Consider the following 17,831-nt stretch of genomic DNA (forward strand, 5'->3'; position numbering starts at 1 on the left):
AGCTTCCAGGTCCATCCCACCTTTGGGGATCACACCTGCTCGCAGCCCCACGGCTGAACATTACCCTCAACGCGTCTTCCCTGCCTTTCCTACTGCTGGGAACACACAGGCATCCTCCAGAAATGCATCTCGCCTTCCCAGCAGCACTGAAGGCCTGTGGTGGGTCGGCTCCACTGATCAGCTGGAGATTTTGTTTAGAAGGCTTCTTTATGCTGTTTATGTTGCTGTCAAGTCTAGCTCACCACAGACCTAACACCGCCACCTCTTTGTTTACATACCTCCTCTCCAGGACATTATAACCCTCCTCTACTAACACTGCCCAGTGTGTGAGGGCGCAGCTTCTCTTTTTTTATTTTTATAAGGTTTGTGAACCACATTGCTATAACATATTCATTCAAATTCCACCCAAATAGACCTCTTGCTGTCAGCATTTAATTATGCTTGCATTCCTATGTAAATAGAGCGTTAGCCAAAATAGAGCCTATTATAGAAGATAAGGTCAGGCACATCTTTACAAGAAAAGGAAGCTTTGGAAGCTTCTGTACTTTTGACAAGAATAACTTTCTGAACGTAAGAAAAAATGTGGAGAACTGAGCACGTTCTACTGGGGATAAATCATGCTATCAAAAGCAGTACTCAACCCGTCTTTATGCATCTTTCTTAGGAAGTTTAAGAGGACATATTTAATATGTGTATATAAAGTATGTCCTTGTAGGACTACAAGGTCTTTTCAGACTTCCCTTGAAAAATAATATACACTTAAGGTCATTCCTTTTAAAGATTCACAGCTCAGGAAAGATTTCAACCAAGGTTTTCTCCCAGGCTGCGTATCAAATTATTTGACAGTCTTCTTCTCAGTTTGGCTTATGTATGTAAACATCTGGGGAAACATTATGTTCTAAGTTTAACCACAGACTTCATATCATAAGATAAGCGTACACTTTAAATCCTCATTTAAATCTAAAAATACTGAAATCTCATAAATTCAAATGGGTCCCTGGTCTTCCGGGTATAAATGTCCATTTCCCTTTCAAATAGGTTTAGAAAAATAACATAATCCTTCAAACAAGAATATCAGACCCCACTGTATTTAGATTGACAGGAATCACAGCAAGCCTCATGATTTTTTGTCACCAACATGAGTCTTAACTCAATTGTCAGGTTTTCTGTCACCTCCAATCTAGATTACTGTGAAAGGTCATACAGATCTAATGCAGTGGCTCAGCTTTCATTGTACTGGGACATCGTAGTTGACTTCAGACTGCCAGCTAGCATTCGCAGTAACCATACCGAGAGGTATAACTGAAATCACACTGATCAGCTACAGAGCTATTTCCATGACAGTAGCTTTTGGAGTTAAACTTGTGCAAGTTTCTGGATGATGAAAAACTGCATCAGCTATATCAGCACCTGTTTTGGTCAAATTCCATTCACCTTGAACAGGAATTAAATACCAATTAACCTTAATTAATCCTTACAGAACACAATTCAGTGTACTCAAAATTAGACTTGGCCCTAAGATTCATTTTACATGTTATTTTCTTGTGACACATTTGCCTTGACAATACAATCTTAATTTATCCAGAGGTTCCTATGTTTCTAGTAGTGTCAGAAGTAAGTATCAGAATAATTTTTACTATAATAGTTTATATGGATCACCCACATTCTTTTTTCTGAGACCCCAGAAGAAAATAAGTGCAGAATTTGGCTCACTGTATTTTCACTTGTAGACCTCTAAATACCCTAAAAATGCTTCACAATGAAGATAATAATGAAGCCTTTGCAATTAACTTATTTTATTGCTGAGCACCGCCCTAGCACTGTGATGTAATTCCCCCATGCTGTTTGACCTAAAGGTAACTTTGGCAGTTGAAGCTGCAATGTTATTCTCACAGACCTGCCCTGTTACCTAACGTTGCCTACTGCTGCATTACAGAAGTGTAAAAATGATTTACATATAAATATAAAATCAATTTTATACAAAGCACTCTGAGCAAATGTCTTCTACTATATCCTTTAAAAAAAAAACCCCACATTTTATTTCACTGGAAATGCTTTGATAAACAACAGGTCTCATTGACTGCAACACTGAAATGCTCTAATGAATTTTTAATGTCTTCAGTTGTTTAACTGGATCTTATTACAAAGAAGCTGAAGACACAGAAGCATGATGTTTCCTCCACTGGCACATTTAAGAAATCAGCAAAGGCATGCCAAGAAAATGTTCTGCTTTCAAAACAAGGCTCCAAGACTGAACTCAGGGGAAAAAATAAAAAGCATTTTGTCGTGGTTTCTAGAATTAAACTACTGCTGTTAATTTGAAATCTATATTACCATTTCCTCAAACTGACTACACTTTGTTCTGTCCTTTAACTCACTGCTGGTACGGTATTGCATCTGTGACTGGCTGGCAGGTGGCAGAAATCGATCACATTTGAAAACAAATTAAAGGTCAGAGATCTCTGATTGCACAGACAGTAGAAGGGAAATTCTCCTATTATAATATGTGTGCCATTTCCCCGTGAAGTTAAAAAATGATTTTCAAGACGATGCTGTCCTTCACTGATCGCTATTATTGCACAGGCCTGCCGACTGCAGAGATCCTTCCTCTCTCTTCACTAACCCCGTACCGATTAACAAGATTGAACTGGGAAAGTTCACCTTAAAAATTTTCCTCCGGTCCCCCATTCAGTGCTATTGCATTACCAACCACCCCATGTCTGCTGCAGGTTTTAAATCTCACACGCAGTCCTGAGCGACAGAAACCCACGCACATTAAGACGATAAATCGTTATAGAGTCCTCAAGCATCCTGCTCTCTGTCTGGCAACCAACCCATTCTGCTTTGGAGAAGCCTCCCAGCTTGCCTGGAGGCTTTCTTTGCTGGAAAAAACCTGTGTATTATCATCACCAGCAAAACAATGGAGTTGGCTGCCGGCATGGTGGTAACACAAGCGCGCAAGCCGAGAGCAGAGCCCCATGCAGAGCTCGCAGAGCAGTGATCGTGAGGAGCGCCACACAATGAGGCCCGCAGAGCGCTAATGCACGTTGGGGTTGCTGTGCCAGCGCTCCACTCAACAGGCTGCATCTCCTGGCAAAGTGACAGGGTAGTATTAGTGCTGGTCAGAAAGCCAAGCTACTTGCTCAGCTTCCTCATGTAAGGAGGAGACAAGTAATACAGCAGGGATAGAAAGAGCTCCAAAGCATACAAGAACTGCTTCCATACTAAAATAATAAAAAAAATAAAAATTCCTGCAATGCTGCTTCTGAGCACAGTGAGGAAGGTCCCAAAGTTCACCTGCCCATAGATTTCCTTGAATGAGAAATAACACGTAGAAAGTGGGTGTCTTCTTCCCAGAATACACTCCAGAGTGTTTGAGTGTGTACCTCATCCTCCCCCACATTTGTTTGTTTTATCCATCTGTTATTGCCCTATATTTGATTATGAATTGAAAGCATTCTCCCGGAGATGCACTCTGAGCTTTTTAAACTGAAGTGTTTGAATAAGGCTTGTCACTACAGGAAGGATGTAGAGGGCATCGCATTCCCCAGCTGCCTCCCATCACCCTTTCCCCCTCCCTGCACCTCAGAGCCAGTGAGCAGCTCGGATGCAAACGGAGAGCTTTGAGCAGCTGCCACTTCTTCCCTGTTTCTCCTGCTGAGCAGCTTCCATGCAGAAGACGAAGAGAAGAGTGGCTTTGTTGCTTGCTTTCAAGCGAGTTGAAGGAGCCTGAGGGCAAACAGAATGGTTCACTGGGCTCTGTCTAAGCCCACAGTGACACATTAGTAGAGGATGGATTCCCCCATCCTACACAGCCACGAAAGAAAGCCAGGCAAATATGTGGAAAAGGGGGTCCCTGTTTCTCCCTGCCTCAGCCACAAAGCCTGGATAAAGAAATTATGCTAATTTTTCCCAGATGAGTATCCCAAGGAACCGTGCATGGTCCTACAATGTATTTCTTCTGGAAGGGTTTGCAGAAGTGGGATGTTTTGGCAGTACTCTAAAGTTGGAAGTCCCCGCTTTCAGAGGACTTTCCAGGAAGGAGCATTGTGGGGAAATTTCCACTCCCTCTGCACTGGCTGAACTGACATCTGAAATAACCTGCTGAAGTCTTGGGCTGAGCAGGATCTTCCCTGCTCCAACCAAGCACCCTGCAGAGCAAGCTAAAACTCCTCTGCTCGGCCTCGAGCTTATCTCTCCGCCACTGACAGAGTGTGACAAAAGCCATCAGGCTGCATGGCAGCCAGCAGAGCTGGGAACATCTGTATTTCTTGTGCACTGTTCTCGAGGGAGCAGAATATAAATCTTTTAAATGTATAGCCTGTTCCTTAAGAAGTTGTTTGGGTTTTTTCCTGAATTACTCCAATAAGCCATTTGCATTTGATAATTTAACTGATACTGGGGCTGTTTCAGGTAGCAAATTTGTTGCTTTGTTCTTCACAACATGAGGAAATTTCATTTTAAAAACAGGTTTTCAACTTCAAAGCTTTATAACCTGACACGAAACACACCATGCACAAACTACCTGTGCTTCGCGTTTTGGCCATTTGCAGAGCCCAAAAGCGGCGTGGAGCCAGCCGACACTAAGGGCGATTGAAAAAGAGTTTCTGTGTGGGCTTCTGCAGCAGCCAGATTAGATGAGGGAATTAGAGGCAGGGTGCGGTTCCCACCTAGAATGCCTCTCCTGCAGTTCACAGACCTTCACACTGTCTTATTAACACGCACTTCCCTCTCTCCCTCCAAATATGCAAACTGAACCCTCTCCCAGGTCCCTCCTTAGCTTAAGGGTGCTGGCATGTTCTCTGCTGACTTTCTGGAACCCAGGGATTTCCAATTATTTCCACATCCTCCTCCTGTTTCTCTTCTGGCTCCGGTGCCTCTGGGCTGCCTGCTTAACTTCCCACTCTGCAGGTCTGCAAGGCAAGGACAGAAAGGCCAAAAATTAGGAGCGCAGAGTGATATTTGCACAAGGTAGAAGGGAAGAGGAACAAATAGAAATTGCCTGGGGCCAGATCTGCTTATTCTCTCTATCTTGCTCTTCTCTCCAAAACGGCAGCCTTCATGTCTCCTCAGGTTCTCGTTAAGTTTCCCAGCTGTCTTTTATTCAGCATCCAGCTCTGTTAGTTCTTAGGAAGACAGGAGTGTCTTCTTTGCCTTTAGGCACAAAAGGCTGCATCAAGGTGAGGTACAGGCAGCATGTTTTATTACAGCATGTGGCATAACACAGTGCAACACATCTGAGAAGTCTTGAACATAATATTGCAATGTTTGAAATTATTGCCTTAGGTGACATCCCCCCAGATCAAAAGTTGATCCCAATCTAGACAAGCGATTACAGTAGAGCCTGGACCTCAGGCCTGTCCATCACTCTATCTAGCAATTCCCTCACCCAGTTATCAGCTCAGCCCAACTACACAACCCTAACTCACTCCCTTGGCTTTCCAATGCTTGCTTAACTACTCTTCCATTTTGCAGTGTCTCAGAGATACTCCTCACTCCATACCTTCCAGACTAGAAAGCTGGTGGCTGTGGGCAGTCTCCACCAAGCCCTTCCCTGGCCAAGGTTACAAAGGACCTCCACCCTCTTGCATGCTGTGGGTACAACTACAAACAACCCCCTTCACCCTGTTCCCAGGCCAAGTATTGCAGGGAGGGAAAGGGAAGGAAGGAAAAGGAGATAGCAAACTGACTTATTGTTCACAAGAAGGGTGGGGGAAGCATAGAGAAAAGCTGACCTGAGATGCAAAGCCCTTTTAGTTTCCTTTCTCCCATATGGACGATTTCTGCTGTTCCCACTCTTCCCCACCCCACTCCCCATACTGTAATCCAACTCCTGCCCCTATAGGAAGGGGAAGAACTGTGCCTTCCTTTTGCAGAAGTCCTGGTTTGATGCTTTTCTGTAGGAAGTCAGTCAACCAAAGCAGCACTTCCCACTACCAAAGTTGGGGATCTCATGAAGGCCTAAGGTCAAGATATTGAGAGCATTGTAGGTCTTTATATGTCTGCCTACTAGATTGCCACGATAAGAAAGGAGGCAAGCATTTATCTGGTTAATTACTCCTTTCATTTCCTACATTATTCCCATTTCAAAATCTGTACGTATACATTTGCGGGTCCTAACAATGGCATGTTTGTGTGATTCCAGCTGACCAAACAACAGAAGTTATTTATAACTACGGATGACCGGACCCTGCTGTATTTTCATTTATGTAGTTTTCCTTAGATCATTCATTGGAAAGTGGTCGCACTTTCATGTTTCTCACACGCAGAGGCCCTGTAGGTTAGCACACAGGAGATTAACCTTGGCAGTCTGCACTGCTGGACTGCCTGAAGAGGAATTCTCGCTGCAGCTGCCTGACCCAGCAGCCCACCGGGCCTGGGGGGTTAGATAGCTCTTCTCAGTGCCACGCCAAGCAGCAGGTGGCTGCAATGGCAGTACTGATGATTTTCAGATATAAAGCTTTGTAAACCTGGTACTGGTTTGTGTTTTTTACTTTTGCCAAGGCTCACTGGCAGTGCAGTGGAATGGTCAATGCCGGAGAAATTCCAAAGTGAGCGAGTGGGATATGGAGAAGTGGCATTAATGAAACAGGATAAATGACCATAAGGTGAAGCATCTTTTTCTTAGACAGTAAACAGAGCCACAGCATGCCCATCCATGCTAAGAGTGCAGCACTTCCCATCCACATAAATGCACTAAATTCAAAAATGTTTTTAACATTTTCAGCTGCTTCTCTCTGTATGAGCTTAAATGCAGACAGGCATGAATTATGATGACAGTTGGATATCAAAGGCTACCTCTTTGAAGCCATTCTACCTACAACCTTTCCACATTATAGGGAAGGGTTACAGTAGGTAGAGCATAGTCTATAGACCCTTCGCTAGCTGATAATGCTATCCAAGGCAAATTCATTCAAACAAGCATATAACCAAAACAGACAATTTGCAAAATCTCTTTTTTCTGTCTAGCAAGTAGAGCGGTTTTCCACAAGGCCCCTACAAGAGAAGTGAAGTTCAGAAGAGACCAGGGTCACAAGGGGAACTGCAATGTCCAAGGTCTCCTCTTAGGGTTGCACATCAAGATTCGGAGCAGCCAGATAGAGACAGCAGCATATTTTACAGTATACACTGTATGAAATAGGCCTAACAACTAATCCAAGCAGACACATACCCAGCCAGAGCAGATCTACTAAGTAAAGCCCCAAGATCTTTTCCTTAAAATAGAGAGCATTAAGGAATTTGGTGATTAAAAATACACAATAAAACTCATAGCTGGCAGTAAACAGGACAGAAATGAAGTCATGGAGGTTGAATTCCTTTATCTTAAAGCAGCATAGGCCTTCTTATTTGGTCCAGCCAAAATACCGGAGAAAAAGGTATTCAAACACTCAAAGAAAAAAGCAGGGATCTTCTTTGGGGCCTTGAAATGTTAACTGGCACTGACTAGGCTGTGTCCATGCAACAGAATAGCAGTGCTGTCCTCTAGAAAAAACCTTTTCCTACTTCCCATCTTTTCCTTTTTATTTTCTTTTTTATTTGTGGGAAATTTATGCGTTTTCTGAAGAGTTCAGAAAAAGGAAGCCGGCTGGTATTGGGAATTCTGATATCACAGCCGTGGAATGCCACACACTTATTAGCCAAGTGTTTCCATCCCTTTGTATACATGACTCTTCCCTCAAGCTAATCATTTTCATAACCTTTTGCCCTTTCCATGGCATCATAGCTATTTAGTAATACTTATTTTTTTTCCCATCTTGTAAAACATGTGACCCCATTGCCTTGCTAGTTTGTGGCTGATCCCCACGTAGATCAACTCAAGAGTAGTTCACACAGAGTCTGCGTTCTCTGATATACTTCCTTCCAAGTATGTTAGTCAATACGCGCAAATGCTCCCTAACAAAAAAGACATTCAAATGATTAGGAAGGAAGAGGAGGTACCACAGCTTTTTAAAGCTGTTGTCTGGTGCCTTTCGTCTCAGGCCCAGTCTCACAACTGAATTTTCTGGAAGAGCTTTTCTCTTTTGAAAACCGGTGCCTTCTGGGCTAATACTGGGAACATGTACTTGGCACCATATCCAACATAGGGTTGTAATTAGCAGCCAGTATAGCACTTCTGTTGACCAAACAACCAGCTGCGTTTATTGCTGAGGACCTATTCACAATATTACTATCTATTAAAATTAGACATTATTGTAAGTGCTATATGGTGTAGGCCGGATAAAGTTCTATTCTCTTCCTCATGCCCACGCACAAGAACCATGAACACTACCTAAAGTGCCAATATTCATCAACGAGTTAAAGACTTTCTTTAGAGAAGAGCAGAAAAGATCCAGCTGCAGCATTTACATCAGGAAGAAGACTGAAGGTACTTTTATCCTAATCCCAAATGTAGAATGGCATGAGAACAATTTTTTTCACCATATGTATTAAAATGGATGAATGTCCAGAAGAGTTGAATCAATTAATCAACTTAAGTGGCTACACTTTCAGTAAAAGAAAACTATGTTGACTACTGACAGTTGAGAAAGCATCTTTTAAAGAATAATAACAATTTAAGAGTATAGTTTGTATTTTTTCAGATCCTGGAAAATCCATACTAAAAGAAAAACTGATTTGAAATATGCACACCTAATTTTTTACCAAGTCCAGAATTCTGTCTGCAATAGTACGTGCTATACAACATCTGTTTTGCCAGGAAACTCCAGGAGTATACACCTTCCATATTTCAAATCAGAACGGAAGTGTCACAAACCTGCCAAAGCTCCATGTGGTGCCATGTGGGTATCTCAGAAGCTTTGTGCTTTGCAACTTCTCTCCTCTGCGTGGGGGCATCTGCAATCTCTGCCTCTGAGGAAGGTCCTCTGTGGCTTCTACTGCCTCTAGGAGACTCATACAAGGGATCTGAAATACAGAAGCATAGTTTGTGAATAGAATAAACCAAAGTAAAACTCCTATTATCTCTTTAGTGCATTGGATTTTCATAAGTGTGAAAACTTTCTTGGAAATCTTACAGACTAAAAAAATGTATAGAATGAAGTGTAATACTGACCCTTAGTCCTTCTTTTAGCCTTGAACAGAAAAAGTGAAGAAACAGTCCATTTGGGAAAGCTTACGACAAGAAATGCATTTCTAAAATGTTTCTAAACAGTCTGGACTTTACAGAATTTCTGCACTCCCTGGTAACCTTGTCTTGGTGATGAGTCTCTTCTTTATCTATTAGAAGTCAGTCCTACCACAGCAAAGCAATCATTGACTAGTCACTGATTATGTAGTGAAATCAATGCCAATGCAATAATTTTCAGGTGAGTGAAAGAATAACAATATAATAAATTAAGAAATGCAATGTTTGGAAGTCATATATAAACGTGGAAACACTGCAGAGAATATCAGCAGTAGCCAAACATCAGGAGGAGCACAGGCTAATTAAGCAGAATTTAACACACGTCCTTCCCTGCCTGTATGGGATCTCAGGTGTTAAAAACGTAGTTTTCAATCAGGGTGCTGGTGCTGCTGTTGGGATTTGAGGTTAGCAGTTCAACTGTTAAAAGTCAGCCCAGCTTTCACAGACTTCTTTCCTGAGAAGCGGGAAGAGAAAAAGAGAGTTGTGGGGAGGAAGCTGTAAAGAACAGGACCTGCGTTCTCCTCCAGGATGTTCACACTGTATGACACACTGCCCGCAGCATTGCTGCTAGAGACATTCCTGAGAAGCCTGAAGGAATGCAACAAGTGTCTGGTAAAATATGCAAAGATCTCTGCAAGATTCAGGCCAAGCACTGATTTTTTTTCTTCCTGCAACACTGCTGCCCTTTTGTTAGTTTGATGATAAAAACTGTAGTCATTCTTCTCGGGAGGATCACAGCAACATAAAGGCGGTTTAGACTACTCATCGAGTATGGGAAGCCTTGGGTAGGGAATGTGCCGTACAGGTTTGTGTAGCACCTCTCCCCCAGCTCCAGAAGTTGGAGGGGAAGCCATACAAGACAGTGTCACAAACCTCTTTAGTATGCTTGGTCTTGTCTATCCCTCATCCACCACCAATGCTAACGCGGCAGATCTGTCCAACTTGGAAATCCGAGTTCAAAAGCCTCACCACTCTCTCTGCTGACTTCTATGCAGCTGCTAAGCTTGTGCTTGATATGTTTATGTCAAGGATTTGCTGTAAACAGGGCTTATTTTGCATAGCTGTCGGAAAATGTCTCCCCCCATCCCCTTTTCAAAAACGGGCAAAAGACCAAATATTTCTGTAAAGCTTTTAAAATCCTATAGTCTACAGAAAACCTTAAATCTTCTAAACCAAAATTGAACATTTGCAGAGAAAGCAGGCATTTTTCTGGAAAAATGTTATATTGTTAAAAATGATGAGTTTAAGAGCATTCAGATAATTCTTATCACTAAACCCAACTAAAAACTGAAGAGAGCGATTCTGCATGAATTCTGCAGCTTTCAAATGGTTATAGGTTCCTTTAAAGATTTGCCTAACAGAGGCAGTATAGTGTAAATTCTTAGTAGAAAAGAGGATTAGTAACAGTATTGCACACACTGATGAGTTTGTAATGTACCTCAAATTTATTTTGGTCTCAGATCCAGCATGAGAAGAGAAAGAGCTTGCAATTTCTTGATGAAGTAATTTAGTGAATGGGGGACAAAGAAAGTAGTTTAATGACCGGCTTAAGGAATTTATGTGACGGCCATGTAGTTCTTTTATCCTCTGTTACACAATGTGTTCATTTTTTTATGTCTAATGCTTTAACACAGTGTGTCACATTGCTAAACCCAAGATATGCGGAAGACCCAGGGTCTGCAACAGAGAATCACACTGCAAATGAATGAATTCCTCCTTTGCTGTTTGGGATGGGGACTGGTAGGCACAGCTTTTCCCAAGTTTTTTTCACCCTGAACTACGTAAGCGTATTTAGGCATTTTCCAGCAGCCAATACAGTATCGCAGCAGCACTCGCACTGGATGATACTGAAGGACTCCAGAGACAAGGTGGGGAATGGTTTGGGCTGGGCTCAGCTCAACGCTGATGTGCCTTTCTCTAGGCAGTCAAGAAATCTGGTGATGAGGGCCACATGCAGAGCTCACTCAGACCACCTATAGGGATGCTATATCACCTTAAGAAAATGCCACAGGATAATCCAAGGCCACAGGTGGCTGGAATCTCAGTTTGAATCTACTCATTGACGTCATTAGGAACATTCATCTCCAGCATTGGTGAATCTGGCTTTCTTTAACTCCGAGACCTGCAGAAACATTTAATAGCCTTTTTGACATTTCTGGCCCATGGTTACAGCACTTATTCTGAAAGAAAACTGACCTTTTCTTCATACAGATTGCATTCAGAAGCTCTTGTTTTTCAAGGATTGAAAATCACAGAAGTGGAACACGGGAACAGGTTGTTCACAGAGGTGGTAGATGCCCCATCCCTGGAAACATTCAAGGTCAGGTTGGACGGGGCTCTGAGCAACCTGATCTAGTTGAAGACGTCCCTGGTCATTGCAGGGAGAGTGGGGCTAGATGACCTTTAACTATTCTATGATTCTATGAAGTTGAAAATCAAGGACAAGAAGTAATCCAGTGTTATTACCTCTCTTCGAAGACCGCATTTATCTTTTAGGCCAGAAAAAAATGAAGAATGAGACATAGGTGAACCAAGCCCCTTTACTTCTCAGAGAAGATTACATGGGAATTCAAATGTCCTGGTATAATTCACAGATTCCTGAGTTCACATGAACAGCAGCAAAAGAGGAATATTGCTCCATATCCTGTAGAGAGGAAATGAAAGGTATCAGGAAGAGAAGAATGTGCTGTGTGGTGCGAAAATGCTGTTTTGATTCCTGATGCTAAACATCTGCCATATTTTTGTGCAGAATCACTTGACTTAGTGAGAGAATAGCATCTTCAGGATTGTGCAAAGCCTATTCCAGACTCGAGCTGTCTGAATTGGCAGCTGTGGGAACACCCACAGGAAGCATGGGACCCTGGAAGAAAAAGTGTAGGAGTACATCCTGTGGGGATAGATAAAAGTCAGAGCCGGGCTATGGGAACCTCTTCAGAACAAACATGCAAATACAGTTTCGCAAGTCAAAGTCCCAACTGTTTGTTTAGGGATTTTTTTGTTATTTGTTGCTTTTATTTGGCTTTCACAGAACAGAAACAGAAAAAGAACCTCAGAAAAAAGATGAATGAAATCAAAACCTTAGATGTTTTCTTTATTGTTTGGTGTGAGCTCATGTGCTTCATATGCAGTGCCACGGCTTGCTTTTTTTGCCTTGCAATAGAAAAATGCCATAACATACCTATTTCTGCTCCACCGAGTTTGATAGTCTGTCTCCACACACAGCCGATAAGAGTAGTGCTAGAGCAGAGCTGCCCGTAATTTCTTCACTGTCACTGGTTCACGGACAAATGCCTTCCCTCATCCATATGAAATCTTATCACTACCTGCTATAAAATTGATTGTGAGGAAGAGTAACAGGAAAGAATTCCATCCATTTATTAATTATTAAGTGCTCCCAGTCACTGAAATCAAGTAGAAATTGTTGTCATGCAAACAGAAGGCTCACCATTAATACCGACAGGTGACCGAGACACTCTCTGCCATAAGAACACAGGATCCCTTGTACTCCCATCATCACGGTAATGTGCTCATCTTTCTTTTTACCTTTATATGCCTTGCTGAATAAAGCTAGATGGATTTATTTTTATCTTACCTGGATGACAGGTAAGATTTTCATTTAATATTTGTTTCTGATATTTTTCTCAGTCTTTCAGCCAACTTTCTGTTATTCGTACAAATTATATTCTGCCAAATCCATGCCCATGGATGGATTACACATTGTGTCAATTATTATTTCCTTTTGTGTCTGAACGTTCCTAATTCCTGTATCACTGAGAAGGTTGAAAAGGATTTTTAAAGTTGGGTTTCTGCCTGCTATTTATTATTTCTTGCGTGACACGTGCTGTATGTTCTCTTGTTCTTTTTACTTTCCTGAGTAAATAATCCTAATCTTTTCAATTTCTTCCTATGAGGAATATGTTCTCTGTAGTTTTCTGATATTTTCACTACCTGCCTGGAGTTTGTTGCTAGTTCTGTGCTGGTCTTTTTTTAGATGAGGTTACTGAAACCAAATGCAATAATCAAAATGAGGACATGGCATCTTAGATGCAGCATGTACTACTCTCCATGTGATTGTCTGCCCACTTCTAACATGCAGTCTAAAAAGTCATTTTTTTCTGTCGCACACCCAGAACAGACATTCACTGTGTTGTCCATGGTGACTCCTAGGTCGTCTTCTTTCCCAGGAGGTTACTACTACGGTCAGAACCCATTCATATGAAAGAATAATTTAAAGTGTATTTCCATGTCCTTCTGTTGTTAGTTTCTTTAAAAAATAAAAAAAAAAAAGAAAGGAAGAAAGAAAGAAACAAATAAGCCACCAGCTCAGTAGAAGTTTAAAGAAGTAAACATTTTACAAGTTATCATGCAGTGTGGAGAATTGGTGACCATCTCTCAAAGCGCCTTTTGATTCCCCAAATGCTGATGGGAAATATTCTGGAGGCACAAATAGACTGCAGATGTTGGAGAATACATCTTAGAATTCTGCTGAACATATTACCCTACTGGGAGGCTGCTTCGAGTCTCCGGGGACATTCCTTTGAGAGCCCAGCTGATTGTCTCATATTGAAACAACATGTCCGAGATACATTCCAAGTAAAAGAAAATAGAACAGGGGTACTCTGACCAAATATAAATCATGGGGCTAAAGGGCAGTTTATCTGCCTTCTTTCTACCATTCCTTTTCTCCCCCAATGAATACTCCCCCCAGGGAAACAGACCACTGGGTAAATGACTGCCAAACATGATGACTCAGACATTAGGCACTGTCCCCAAGTGCTTCACAGATGGTGTCTGGATGGGAAACCCAGAGCTTTCGGCACCATAAGCCTTGCTACTTTTTTTTTTTTTTTGGTCTGTTTTTTCAAATTCACTGCAGCATTACTTCTGATCTCATGTCAAGCCCTTACAGCACTGTTGCCCCCCACAATGAATTCTGATCCTGACCTTATAACAACCGATGTCATTGGCACATAAAAAAGATAGGAGAGAAATCCTAGCAGACCTAGGGGAGTGGGAAAAAAAAGCTAAAATAAACACGTTACTTAAAAGATTATCTCGTGTCTAATTGACAAAAAAGAATACTAGCATACATTTAAAAGGAAAAGAGTCTGCTGTAAAAGACAGGCATACTGTGAAACACAGTACATTAGCACAATTGCGTAATAGTAGGTACTATGAAAGAAAATGTTCTCTATACAGTTTTTATTGGTCTGCTTCTTTTTGTGGAATCCTGTTTGTTTCAGTAAAATCCTGCTCCTTTCGGTTTGCTTTATGTTCCCCAAAGCTAGCACATCTTGGGATGCACATCTGGACATGGGCAAGCCTGAAAGCAATGGCAAATTTCTGTGCTTCTCCAGTACTGCATGGTCACATTAGACACTGGAAAAGTCCTCCATGAAAAAAAAAACACTAACCATTTCTCCTCCCATGAAGAGAAGCTCAAGAAAAGCCCTGTGAAGGCCTGCAGATTATGCACAATGAATCAAGCTATCACAACCGTAAACAAAACTTATCATGGGAAATGTGAAATAGCCCTTCCTCTCTCTCTCCCTCTCTCATACACACATGCACACACATGCTCACACACACACAAATCCAGCTGCAAAGGATAAAAAAGGAGGAATTGCACATTGAGAAGAACCAGGTCCAGCACGTATTTTTTTTTCTTCCTCTTCTTCCTCTCTGTTTTTTTTTGAAGATTTACCACCCTTATCATGCATAAGAAACAAAAGAAAAAGGAGAAATGACTAGGTATTTTGCGGGGTTTCATTCTGTTTCAAAGTTATGTAGCAATTCATTTAACTTCTCCAATTTACACAAATTCAGCTGAGTAGTAATTCCTTTTAAATCAATGGAGTTATCTGAGCGTGTGTATAAAAGAGAGAAAAATCAGACGTTTTGCTTCCAGATTCAAAGTAAAAGGTCCCAGAATCAAAAGCATCAACTCTTAGGTCAGCTAATTTCTCTGTTATTTAAGAAGGAGCCTCTGATAAAAGTTGATAGCATTATGCAGAGCCAGTCTCCCCAACCCCTGGCTTTTATGAGCTGCATGAACTCCTGCAGCACTCTGCCTGGTGGACCAAGCCAGGGTTACAGACAGAATCACAGAATCTTCATGGTTGGAAAGGACCTTTGAGATCATCGAGTCCAACCAAACAACCTACAATCTCTGCCACTAGAGCATGCCCTGAAGTGACACATCTAGATGTTTCTTAAATACCTCTAGGGATGGTGACTCAACCACCTCCCTGGGCAGGCTGTTCCAGTGTCTGACCACTCTTTCAGTAAAGTAATTCTTCCTAATATCTAATCTAAATCTCCCCTGCCGCAACTTCAGACCATTTCCTCTGGTCCTGTCGTTATTCACCTGGGAGAAGAGGCCAACACCCGCCTCTCTCCAACCTCCTTTCAGGTAGTTGTAGAGGGCAATGAGGTCTCCCCTCAGCCTCCTCTTCTCCAAGCTAAACATGCCCAGCTCCCTCAGCCTCTCCTCATATGACCTGGTCTCCAGAACCCTCACCAGCCTGGTAGCTCTCCTCTGGACACGCTCCAGCACCTCAATGTCCCCCTTGTACAGAGGGGCCCAGAACTGAACACAGTACTCGAGGTGAGGCCTCACCAGGGCCGAGTACAGAGGCACGATCACTTCCCTGCTCCTGCTGGCCACGCTATTCCTGATACAAGCCAGAATGCTGTTGGCCTTCTTGGCCACCTGGGCACACTGCTGGCTCATGTTAAGCTGGCCGTCCACCAGCACCCCCGGGTCCTTTTCTGCCGGGCAGCTTTCCAGCCACTCTTCCCCAAGCCTGTAGCGTTGCTTGGGGTTGTTGTGACCGAAATGCAGGACCCGGCACTTGGCCTTATTAAACCTCGTACAGTTGGCCTTGGCCCATCGATCCAGCCTGTCCAGGTCCCTCTGTAGAGCCTTCCTACCCTCAAGCAGATCAACACTCCCACCTAGTTTGGTGTCGTCTGCAAACTTACTGAGGGTGCACTCAATCCCCTCATGCAGATCATTGGTAAAGATATTAAACAAAACTGGCCCCAAAACTGAGCCCTAAGGGACACCACTGGTGACCGGCCGCCAAGAGGATTTCACCACCTTGGCGTTCCTCACTTGGAGACAGTCACTTGATGGGATGCTTCATAGCCATTACACCTGGAAAGACACACTTCTTAACAGCCAGTTGGTGAACCGCTACAGAACCAACGGTGTAAATCAGCAGAAAACTAGCCAGGTTTCTAAAATGTGCCTGGCAGGCAGTTTTCAAGCTCTGCCTGGTTTTGGAAGGAACTTTGTCAAAATTGGACCCTCTCCACAAAGTGCTTTGATGTTGATGAATCGGTAAATTCCAACAAAAACTTGTTTAGTCAGAATTTTTCTGACCAGCTCTACTTCCTCCTTCTGCCAAGTCTATTTACTAATTCTCAAACTTTCTGCATGGCTCCAGGCGAATGTTTTCTGCCAGGACCATCACGGCTGGAGACCCCTGTGCTCAGGGGTCTGCAGGCACAGCTGACCCCAGGCACTCGCCCACTGGGGTCCTCCCCTTTCACATCCTCACACGAGAGCAGCCCCATGCAGCAGCACAGCTCTCCGCCTCACTCTCCATCCATAGTACAGCTCCAGCCAGACCTGTGTATCTCGGGAGGCTTTGTCATGGTGATTAAAGTACCATTACCCTCATTTTACAGGAGAGAAACTGAAGTGTAGAGAAATAGCCAGTTAGGAAGTGTCACAGCTGGCAATGTGCACTCGCAGCCCAGAAAGACAACTACATCCTGGGCTGCATCAAAAGAAGCATGGCCAGCACGTTGAGGGAGGTAATTCTACCACTCTACTCCACTCTCATGAGACCCCACCTGGAGTATTGTGTCCAGCTCTGGAGTCCTCAGCACAGGAAGGACATGGACCTGTTGGAACAGGTCCAGAGGAGGGCCACGAAGATGATGAGAGGGCTGGAGCACCTCTCGTATGAGGCCAGGCTGAAAGAGTTGGGGTTGTTCAGCCTGGAGAAAAGAAGGCTCCGGGGGAGACCTTATAAAAGCTTTCCAGTACCTAAAGGGGGCCGAAAGAAAAGTTGGGGAGGGACTCTTTATCAGGGAGTGTAGCAATAGGATGAAGGGTAACGGTTTTAAACTGAAAGAGGGTAGATTTAGATTAGATATTAGGAAGAAATTCCTTACTGTGAGGGTGGTGAGGCACTGGAACATGTTGCCCAGATAAGTTGTGGATGCCCCATCCCTGGAAGTGTTCAGGGCCAGGCTGGATGGGGCTTTGCACAACCTGGTCTAGTGGGAGGTGTCCCTGCCCATGGCAGGGGGGTTGGAACGACATGGTCTTTAAAGTCTTTTCCAACCCAAATCATTCTATGATTCTGCGATTAAAAGAAGGCTCCCACTCCTGATGCTTGGCACCATATGGAGCCCACCAGTTAGTAACATCTGTTCACACGTTTAGATTCACGGCTACTGTTGTGAACTTGAGTCCGACGTGGATGTGGCTGAGCCTGAGTGTAAAATGGGGAGGGAGGCTGGGAGGGAATAGGCCAAGATTATATTAAACCGTTTCCATCCCGGGCTTGCAAAAACAATGCACTGCACTGGGACGAGGTGTTATTGTCTGCTTTTAAGTGTACCCTCCCTTTCAAGTTTTTCTTTCTTAATAAAGTATCTGAGGTCATGCTATTGTCATTAGAGCTTGGCGGGT

General features: G+C 43.1%; 1 protein-coding gene across 2 annotated transcripts in view; it reads right to left on the minus strand.

Moving 5' to 3' along the window:
* Window positions 1–4,619: 4,619 nt before the first annotated feature.
* Window positions 4,620–17,831, minus strand: part of LOC128906259 (chloride channel protein C-like) — a 140,404-nt gene continuing 127,192 nt past the window's right edge. For both annotated transcript variants that reach the window (XM_054193279.1, XM_054193277.1), the window contains 2 exons: window positions 8,753–8,901; window positions 4,620–4,913 (listed from right to left, as the gene is read on the minus strand). In XM_054193279.1, coding sequence (XP_054049254.1) covers window positions 4,893–4,913; window positions 8,753–8,901 — 170 coding nt within the window. In that variant the 3' untranslated portion in view covers window positions 4,620–4,892. The remainder of the gene's footprint in view (window positions 4,914–8,752; window positions 8,902–17,831) is intronic.

Source organism: Rissa tridactyla, chromosome 2 (genome assembly GCF_028500815.1).
Source record: "Rissa tridactyla isolate bRisTri1 chromosome 2, bRisTri1.patW.cur.20221130, whole genome shotgun sequence".
In the NCBI taxonomy this organism is placed as follows: Eukaryota; Metazoa; Chordata; class Aves; order Charadriiformes; family Laridae; genus Rissa; species Rissa tridactyla.